At 38.3% G+C, this 9,869-nt stretch overlaps 2 protein-coding genes across 5 annotated transcripts in view; both read right to left on the bottom strand.

Annotated features, from left to right (window-relative positions):
• Positions 1 to 49: 49 nt before the first annotated feature.
• On the bottom strand, positions 50 to 6,875 carry LOC111648283 (Fc receptor-like protein 5). 4 transcript variants are annotated; one of them, XM_087171713.1, is made up of 14 exons: positions 6,688 to 6,875; positions 5,745 to 5,816; positions 5,480 to 5,515; positions 4,986 to 5,249; positions 4,210 to 4,479; positions 3,838 to 4,113; positions 2,674 to 2,976; positions 1,738 to 1,998; positions 1,197 to 1,460; positions 790 to 903; positions 635 to 650; positions 447 to 535; positions 292 to 348; positions 50 to 131 (listed from the first exon to the last, which is right to left on the bottom strand). In XM_087171713.1, exons 2-14 carry the CDS (start codon positions 5,797 to 5,799, stop codon positions 79 to 81), a joined length of 2,058 nt encoding a protein of 685 aa, XP_087027839.1. In that variant the 5' UTR covers positions 5,800 to 5,816; positions 6,688 to 6,875; the 3' UTR covers positions 50 to 78. The 4 variants fall into 4 exon arrangements, with proteins under 4 accessions (XP_087027839.1, XP_087027841.1, XP_087027840.1 ...); XM_087171715.1 differs by having other exon boundaries at positions 474 to 535; XM_087171714.1 differs by having other exon boundaries at positions 790 to 900.
• Positions 6,876 to 7,220: 345 nt separating this feature from the next.
• The window catches only part of LOC147817103 (uncharacterized), a 21,028-nt gene continuing 18,379 nt past the window's right edge, over positions 7,221 to 9,869 (bottom strand). Inside the window, exons 13-19 of the mRNA XM_087171744.1 lie at positions 9,491 to 9,541; positions 9,329 to 9,385; positions 9,178 to 9,234; positions 8,541 to 8,603; positions 8,107 to 8,163; positions 7,842 to 7,910; positions 7,221 to 7,729 (exon numbers count right to left, since the gene is read on the bottom strand). Coding sequence (XP_087027870.1) covers positions 7,722 to 7,729; positions 7,842 to 7,910; positions 8,107 to 8,163; positions 8,541 to 8,603; positions 9,178 to 9,234; positions 9,329 to 9,385; positions 9,491 to 9,541 — 362 coding nt within the window. The 3' untranslated portion in view covers positions 7,221 to 7,721. The remainder of the gene's footprint in view (positions 7,730 to 7,841; positions 7,911 to 8,106; positions 8,164 to 8,540; positions 8,604 to 9,177; positions 9,235 to 9,328; positions 9,386 to 9,490; positions 9,542 to 9,869) is intronic.

The following is a 9,869-nucleotide window of genomic DNA, read 5'->3' as shown; positions in this document are numbered from 1 at the left end:
AAAAAATAAAACATCCATTTTACAAACACTGAAAAATCATAATTGTCTTGGATGAACAGAAATCACATTACACTGATTTCAAGCTTTACCTTTTTTGTGGAAGACCAACTGGGCATACATGAGTTTGTCATCTGAAACAGAAGCCATGTTTCAGCTTATACAGATGGATGGACAAAGATAAATAAAATGTGGCATGCCCTCATGTCTATGTATATGCCAGCACAGCAGAACAGTGATGAAAACAAAAACAGCTCAGGTATTTTCTATTTACCGCATGTTTTTCTTACTCACTGTTTTTAGCGACGTTTTCAAGCTCAATTACAGAATATGTGACATCCCTGGATTCATCTGAAATGTACATATTATTTAAACATCAGAGATTGTCAATCATCAGTCATTTACAATCACCTTAATTGGTGATGAAATGCATCAGGATTATGGCTGACCATGGAGAGGAGAAGTGTATTTCTTACATTGGGTTTCATCCTGTTTCATCATGTGGTCTGTAGCAGAGCTCTGATTGGTGCTCTGAGACCTGGCAAGACCCCAACAGATATAATAAATAGAATATATTTAATGGGGAACCTGTAATGAACTGTTGTTATGCTCAAAATAAGAGAAGTGTTGTACCAACCTGATAAAGCATGAATCTGTGGAAAAGACATTTGCTGTTACATGGTTTTGTATTGCAAATTGTTCTATTGTTGCTTTGGCACGTAATTACATCTGAATACATTTTTCTGTCGACTAATTAGAGTGTAATCAAATATCAGAAGGGAAAGATCTCACTTTTTGTCTTTCTGTAGCGAAAAAGCAGCAGCAGGAGAACGATCAGTAAAAGTCCACAAACCAACCCAACGATCAGCGGCACAGGAAACCAAGAGTCTTCAGGTCCGGACACTGCTATAATGAATTATCTATATTATTTATGTGACTCTTCTCAGAGAGTTTCCATAGTGCTTTACAAAGACAGAGTCAAGGTCACGTCAAGTCTTAGCAACAAAAATCCAAGACTAAGAAACAATAACTTATGTTAACCATGAGCTTCCTTTTCAATAATAAAAACCATAATATAAAAACCCATTTCTCACTCACAATCTAAAAAGTTAACTTTCTGACTCACTGATTTTTTCTATCTCAAACTGTAGCACAACTTACTAAACAACTGCTGAAGAATCTGTTTTAACCATACTCACATTTCACTGACATCCAACTCTCCAGTGACGCCCCGCTCCGCAATGTCCGCAGTGAAGTTTCTCCTTTACATTTATAAAAGCCTTCATGTGACCTTGACACTGCAGGGATGGTCAGCTCCTGTCTGGTGTCGTTTTGGATGAGTTTGTCATTTTTATAGAAAATCACATTAGAAAGGACATTTTCCGGCCGCAGCTTGCAGCTGAGGGTGACAGATGCTCCCTCAGCCACAGGATGGACAGGACTCACCAGGATAATACCAGTATCTGTGAAATGGAGATCGACATATATAGATTAGAGATCACACTTTCAATCTTTTCTAACTTTAGAATCAGCAGACATTGACCTGACATTTGGCTTGTACACCTACATCTTAATAGTTCAAAGGGAGTGAGTGAAGCCACCAGTACTTTAAAAAAAAAAAACATGCAGTATTCCACTGTAAGACACTTTACTTTCAGATTATGAACTGAATCTAGACAGTATCTACTGGACACAAAATAAATTACACGAAGCAAGAAAAACAAATGAATAAAACTCGACCTGCAGTCATGTTGACTGCATTGCTGAACTCTCCAGATCCAGACTCACACCAGTACACTGCATCAGCGTACTGTAAACTATGAATGTTGCATATTGATCCAGTCATTCTCCCCCAGTCAGAGCAGGACAGGTAGTCACCCTCAGGAAGCCTCATCACTCTCCACTCAGTAGAGTTTCCCTCACAGCTCAGTGAGACAGAGTCAGAGGTGAAGTGCTGCACTCTGTCAGGACTCACTGTGAGAGACGCTGATGGACGAACATCTGAAGAACAAACACAGGAAGAAAGGTCAAAAACTTATTTTCTTTAGGTTTATTGTGGTTTTAATCTTGTATTGTTGAGGATAAAACAAAACAGTGTTGAACCAGGGCAAACAAGAATGTGCACGCATAATATAAGCACAGGGTTGATATACTATACATTCCTGCCAGCTGCAGGGGGCAGTAATGCACCCTGAAAAGTTGCCCCAACAAAAGAAGACAGAAAGAGGACCTGGAGCTAAAGACGCAGGTTTAGAAATGGTTGAATGTAAATGAAGCTGTGTGTGTTTGGTGTTTTTCATAGTTTTGTCTGAAGCAAGTTACCGTTATTGAAAGTTACCATTATGAGATTTGACAAATACTTGATTGATTGATACTCAAAGTGCTTTGCACATATTCCTATTAGTTCACAACCCAGTCTACCTCCTGAGCTACGGACGCTCTACAATGTGCACTGTATATAAAAAGTCAAAATAGGTTTTAGTTTTTAAGACACGTTTGTAAAAAACTGGAAAGACCAAAGTGAACAGAAAGGGCGGGAAACCAAAAAACAAACATTCAAACTGACCTCCAGATGAGCGGGGCTATGCTCAGGCCCTATCCATGTGTTGGGAAACTAAATGTCTGGGCTGATGACACCTGCCCCTATAAAGAAAGAAAAGACACTAACAAACTCACCTCCAGACCAGACAAACTTTAGTTCACTAGTCTCAGTGTAAATCACTGGGTCTCCTCTTCCAGCCTTACACACATATCCTGCTGTGTGTGTCTGACCATGGACGATATAGGAATCCTGTTCAGTCCCACTGCTGTTACCTGGGAGCAGCTCATCGCTGTAGGAGCGCTGTGATCCATCAGGAACAGCCTTGTACCAGTAGAACCTCCATCCTGCAGATGGAAGTTCAACCTCACACTTCAGAGTTACTGAGGCTCCAGGACTCAGCCATGATGGAGACACAGTGAGGACAGGCCGGGGTTTATCTGGTGAGTTTCCCACATTGTAAACATGTTAGTATGTTTTGTTGGTGGATTACATACAATGTTTTTATCCTGCATAGTGTATATATGATTTCTCTATTTCTGTCTGTCCTCTACATCTACATTATAACAGAAAGGTGAATGTGTACTCTACAATATAAATGATTTCAGCAGAGATCAATAATGACTGATGAGATATGATCAGACTTACTGTCAGATACTGTCAAACTGAAGGAATCACTCAACTTTGTTGAAAACTGTTGTGCACTTTTCACTCTGCCCCTACACCTGTAGTCTCCACTGTGGGATGATGAAGCAGAACTAATCCTGTATTCATGTTGATCTGAAGGTTTGAGTGATCTGGGTGTTTCCCATTCATACATACAATTATATAAATAAAACCTTATATAATACATTTTTTGCATATAATATCATTAATTAATATGAATTAATATTATTAATTCATATTAATATTGCTGACCACACAACTGTAAAATGAAGACATCACATAGTTGTCAGCTACAGTATTTGCTAAAAAGGATCTAACCAGTTGTATGGTAAAACACTGTTGCACTGGGGGATGTTACATGTCTGCAGCTCTTTGTGACAATAACACTTGATTTTGAGACTTCTCTGTCAGTTGTGTTATTAGACAAAATCAGTGACCGGTCGACTCCAAAGTTTTTTTCTTTCTCCTGATTCTTTGCAGTTTACTTTGATCTATTGGAGTAAATCTGTGTATCACACACTACAGGTTCTCTGAATTAAATTACTCCAGAAGCTGCAGTATGCTGACAACCCCAGTTTGTCCCTTCTGTATGTTGACACACCAGGAGATGAAAGAATAAGAAATGTATGACTTACGTGATACTGTTATTGTGATGCCTTTACTCCACTCTGTTGAAGAGTCCTGGTCCCCTCTGTGTGCACCCCTACACGTGTAGCTCCCGCTGTAGGACGGAGACGCACTGATGCTCCAGTAATTAACGTATGTCCATCGTGTGCTCGACGTGGGTGTTCTCCATTCATACTCCCACTCAGCGTCTCCTCCTCCCTCGATCTCACACCTGAGAGTGATCGTCTCACCACTGAAAATCTGACGCCAGCTGGGTTGCAGAGTCAAAGTGACCTTATTGGAAACTGTTGACACCAGAAATATAAAATCAACAAAGAAAGTTTTAAAATTGTAATCAGGAATGCATGTCGTTTTATTCCAAATAGAATCATTGAACTCACACGTTATCTTAATGGGGACCACATCACTTGCATGAGTGTAGAAGACTGGATTTCCTCGACCTCCGGTGCACCAGTATTTGCCTCCTTGTGAGATATTGAGCTCTCTGTTTTGATCACCATATCTCATGGTCAGATCTTCATAAGACCCTGAGGTTTGTCTGGACCAGTAATATTTCCATTCAGCAGAGCCGTCCACAGAGCAGGTCAGTGTCACGCTGCCTCCTGCTGGTATGGTTGTTGTGCCTGGCAGCAGTGTGGCCTTGGGTTTATCTATAAGAAACAAAATCATGTAAATTATCAAATAAATAGGACACTATATGACACACCACATCAATCCGGTATTTGGTTTTCACAAGGGAAACATTTCCTTAATTTTGTGGTAATTCTTGAAAGGCCACAAATACTGATGTGGAGCGCTCAGCCGTGTACTTCTTCTCCTTTTTTTAAAATTTTATTTGTGATTATTTTATCCACATTAGCTGATGTTTAACAGCAAATAGTAATTCTGGATTACACTGAGTCTGCTGAGCTTTTAAAAGACTGGCACCATATTTTCTGTGAGGAAAGTAGCAGGGAAAAATACGGAGGCCCTGGTCAAAGTTTCAAGATTCAGGGTATTATATTTTAAAAATGTTTACAACATATGATTGAAAATACAATTAGACTTATACTGTTACTAGACTTTACACAACTCGGGCAATCATATGAGCTGGGCTCCTGCATGAGTGCTAATGGTCATGGGAAAGTTTCATGGTGATAAAACATTGAGGACTCACCTGATACAATCAAAGACATGATGTTACTGTGTTTTATTTCATATGTGCGCCTGTGGCGAGCAAAGCACTGGTATTCACTACTGTAGCCTGTCCAGAGATGTAATGTGTAGCGTTTATAGGAATTGTACTGAACAAATTCCCAATTATCCTTCTTGATTTGGTATTCCCAGTCTGTTTCCTCTCTTTCCTGCGTGTCACATATTAAGGTAACAGATTCTCCAGTGAAGAAAGTGGACCAGTTGGGCTCAAGGGTCAGTACAGCATCTGGAACACAACACGGACATTCATACAACACTACACAGTTAGCAACATAAAATATCTACTATTCTAGTCACAATCTATTTGTTCAATCTGTGTGGATGCATGGATTGACATAGTGAATACACTGACAACAGAGAAGAAAAAGCAACAGAAAGTGCTTAAAGTGATGCAGTAAATGGACATTCATCTTAAGTGAGAACAGAAAAAGAAAAGAAAGAAAACTGAGAAATTACCTTCAGCATGTCCAGAGTAGAGGAGAGTGATCAGCACTGAAATAATGGACATTATCGGAAAAACAGAAACCATCAATGAACAATAACCAAAGCAGATAGCAGAGCTTGCATCAATGGCACCTATAATTGGGAAATATCAAGGTATAAAATTTAGCAAATCACTGCAAAAAACAAACATGCTGATTTCAAGTAGTGTCAGGAAAACTGAATGAACCTCTGGAAGTCTGTTCTTCCCACGTTTTCCTCAATCTACATCAATACTCACAGAACAACCCGAGCACACAGGATAAAATCTGTCCCATCCTCACACCCAGCACCATCACGCTCAGATGTTCCTCTGCGTTGTAAAGAGAAAGCTTGAAACTGAAGCAAATGAATAGAAACTAGGGACTGTGGAGAAACAGAAGTTACATTTCATATAAATATTCCCCAGGTTGTTTTTTTTCCCCCCAACTTCTTCTTCTTCTTCCGAGTTAAACTTGCCTTCGCTTCCTTCCCTTTTACTCAAAGCTGACACAAGTAAAGACTGGATTTACACTTCTTCTTCTGTCACTGCACAAACAGACGAGTTTGAATTTAATGCAAAGCAATAAAAGCATCTCATAAAAATACCTGCCATTTTACCTTCAGCATTTTCTATTGTGTTGCTTTGTGAATTTGATACTTTATAAGCAGACGCTCCTCGCGTACATAGTGCCTGTATTGTGCTTGTGTAATGAGTACACATCTTTGCATGCATATACACAACATCCATGCTTTTGATCAATCAAATTTTAACTCTAATGGTAAGAGACAGCTATAAAGTTCACTATGAATGTGTTTCAGCTTTTTCACATTAGATTACAACATCACTTATGGTGGACGAGCCTCGAGTATGACCAGCTCTTAACTGGGTCAGAGTTTAGCAGATATTGTGGGATTGCTGAAGTTTAAAACTGCCTGTGAAAATTGCTGAAAAGTAATAGGGAGGTTTGAATGACTCGTTAGGCTGCATGGAGAGAGTCATTTCTGTTTCCTTCCTGTCATCCTGAAGGCTACTGTGGCCTCGCAAAGTATTGGCAATTCCTGATACTGCTGTAAAGGCTGCTGCATGAATGATTCAAGATCAAAATACATAAAATAAACACAATATCTTCTTCAAATAAATTTACTACCGCTCTACAGCACACAATTCTAAAGGGAGAGATGAAGCCACATGTCATACTCACTGTTATCAATTCAGTAAGTGCTGGTAATCCACTGGTTCCCTCACACAACAGTGAAGATTTTATCTGGAAATACGTTCATTGTTCAGCTGAAATCATAAAGTGGAGTTTCACTATAGTAAAAGAAGTATTCTGTTACTCCACCACGGACTCTCTTCACTTTGCGGTGAAATTCTTGTTTCAAACTTGGTCACAGCTTCTCTTACAGGAAGTGACTGAGCACGAGCAAAACAGAAATAGTCTCATGAACAGCAGAGATTGTGAAAAGCTGAAGTCCTGCCCCTAATTGTTCAAATTGTTCTGTCCAGTACAATAGTGGATTCATATTTCATTTAAAATACACAGACCGCGCACAGGAATACGCTTTAACTTTTCAGACAGACTGATTAAATAAACCCTGTATGAGAATTCAAATGTATTACTAGTTAATACTAAAAGGGGACAGGAGCACCTAGCTACTTTTCTTTTCTTCATTTAATGTTAAATTTGCAAATTGTAACAAAAATATGAGAATAAATATTGACAAAACAATTCACTCGTATTGGTGGTATTTTATTGAGAACAGCTGGATCACACTCACATTATGTCAAACAGGTTAAACACACAAAACACTGTTGAAATCTAACATCTATCATCTCACACTTAATGACTTTAAAACTGCACAATAACTTGAGTACTAAAGCTGAAATATAATGTATCAAACTGCTAATTGTTGCTGCTTTTTGGAACAGCCTGTATTCAAAGTTTCCTACTAAAATCGTACAAATAAGTGACAAAATAACTTAAAAATTTAAAAAAATTATTAAAAATAAAAATAATAATAATAACACCACTCATAAATATTAAATGTGAATACACCTCAGAGCTGTTGTGCCTTGTGCTAAAATAGTATCAAACCCATTTATTTACATAATCTATTAACAAATTAACAGTATAAAATAGTGAGCATGTCTGATATTTGGAAAGCAGAGGTGCTCACAATTGTTTCAGAAGATACTGTCAGCCATTTTACTTTGGTTTTGATGATGCAGCTTTCTTTACAGACCTGGAAGAAAAACACAAGAGAAAAAAGACATAGGGTTATCCAAGATGCAAAGCTGAGTTATAACTCAGTTATAAATCAGCACAATATTCAAATGACATGGCAGCATTATTACCAAAAGAAGTTCCTGTTTTTTTCACTTCAGAGTAAAGAGTCTCATCAGTTTCAGCAGGAGTTGATTTTCCTGTGAACGGAGAGATGATTAGATTGAGACGGTTGCCAAAGATAAAGTGCTGAACTGACAGTTAGATTGTCGCTTCAAGTAAGACAAAGGTTTATCCCAGATGTAAAGCTGCTTTCTGACATATGTCATGTGTTGCAACTCCTAAAATCAGCATAATATTCAAATAGCATGGCAGCATTATCACCAAAAGATGTACCTGGTCCTTCCACTTCAGAGTAAAGAGTCTCATCAGTTGCAGCAGGAGTTGAGTTTCCTGTGAAAGGAGAGATGATTAGATCGAGACCGTTGAAGGTGAAGTACTGAACTGACAGGTAGATTGTCAGGGTTAACATCTCCTCTATGCAAAATGACAGTATTGTAATGCCCCTCGTGCTGAAACTAACCAGGTAGAGTAATATGGCTTTTACAGAGTTTACTGATGTAGTGGAAATGTAAGTAAACAGTTGTTCAGCACGAATATAAAACATATAATAAACACACCATACATTACTAAAGAGACACTCACTAAGAAAAAAAAGTAATTACCACAGCAACTACTTTACAAATATTAAACACACAGCACACATCACACCGTGTCCAAGGCCAACATGTTGGAAAATACAAACGCAGGTGAATGAAGACTTTACTAACCTTTCTTTTTCTTGGCTTTTCCTTTGCTGATGATGTTGACCTCGGCATACATGGGACTATTGTCTAAAACAGAAGCCAGATCTCTATAATACACAGCTGATGGATTTACAAGTAGAGAGACAGGGCAAAAAAATACGGGATGCTTATGCTTTTGTGTCGCATAAGATACTGAAATGAAAATCAAAATACACACAAAGCAGTTGTCACAACACTGTCACGACAACGCTGACACTGCAGCTAATGCGTATCACGTTTGTTTTTGTGTCTCGTCTTGTTTGACGGTTTGCTCTGGGTCAGAACCTGTGGATGCCGTGAGCGACAAACTGCCAGCCAAAAACACGTATAAAAGGGTAGGGAAATAATGTCAGTGATAGACTATTTATACATTTTAATTATCAATGATTGTGCCAACTCATTTATGGAAGACAAAAAGGAGAAGGTGGAGGGGGAATTTCCACGTATAAGCAACAGTATTTCATAATCTGCAACAGTGTGACCAGAGAGTGAAAATATAAGAGAGAGAGAAAATCTGTTTTCTTCCGTATCTGTGAGATGGAAATATACTGGAAAGTAATGCCACACAACACACAGTGACAATCACATATTGTAGATGAAACAATACAGAATCTGAGCATACCTGTTCCTGTCTTCAAATCAGAGTAAACGGAGGTCTCAGCTGCTTCAAGATGCTTCTCTGTTAAGAGGAATTTAGAAAAGAAAAGAACTATATTTTTTAGGCACTGCAGGTCAAAAACTCTCTCTTTGCTTTCTACATTTGGAGTACTTACTCTTCTTTCTAATGTTTTTAAGTTCAATAGAAGAATATGTCACATCCTGGGATTCACCTGCAGGTAAAATAAACATATATTTGAGTTAAAGGATTTTATATCAAACACCTGTGGTGTTGTATTTGTAACTGTCCCACGTTAATCAAAAGGTAAATACTGTACCATTGTCAGCATCTTCAGAGTCTCTGATTGTGTCATAGAGACAAGTATCACCTACAGTAACAGAGCAAGCTGAGGTCAGAATAATCCTTTTACCTCCATTATACAAAACAAATGACACATTTTTAACAAAAATCCACAGTTGGTTTTTTGTTTGTTGATTTGTGTTTAAGGTGAATAATATTTGTGGTTTCTATCCGTCTTGAAGTTTAGGTTCAGCTCGAGTAGAATCAGTGTAAAATACTCTGATCTTTTGTGGATGTGGCCAAAGGATTATTTGACAAAATTCTTGAGACGGCTTCATTTTTAAGAACGACGTCCAGTCTTGTGGACTTCAGGTTATGATTAACATTCATCTGATCAGAAACTGAGTGTGAGAAAT

The sequence above is a fragment of the Seriola lalandi genome, unplaced genomic scaffold, assembly GCF_002814215.2.
Source record: "Seriola lalandi dorsalis isolate HSWRI2012SDOR001 ecotype SW California unplaced genomic scaffold, Sedor1 jcf7180002054972, whole genome shotgun sequence".
Taxonomy (NCBI): Eukaryota; Metazoa; Chordata; class Actinopteri; order Carangiformes; family Carangidae; genus Seriola; species Seriola lalandi.
This window is presented reverse-complemented; position numbering and strand designations above follow the sequence as displayed.

Coding starts and splice junctions, on each gene's coding strand:
- LOC111648283 (XM_087171713.1), bottom strand. CDS start 5,799: ATGGTGCTGGGTGTGAGGATGGGACAGATTTTATCCTGTGTGCTCGGG. Junction 4,114..4,209: donor GGTCCCCATTAAGATAACGT/GTGAGTTCAATG, acceptor TGGTGTCAACAG/TTTCCAATAAGGTCACTTTG. Junction 904..1,196: donor GAGTTGGATGTCAGTGAAAT/GTGAGTATGGTT, acceptor AATTCATTATAG/CAGTGTCCGGACCTGAAGAC.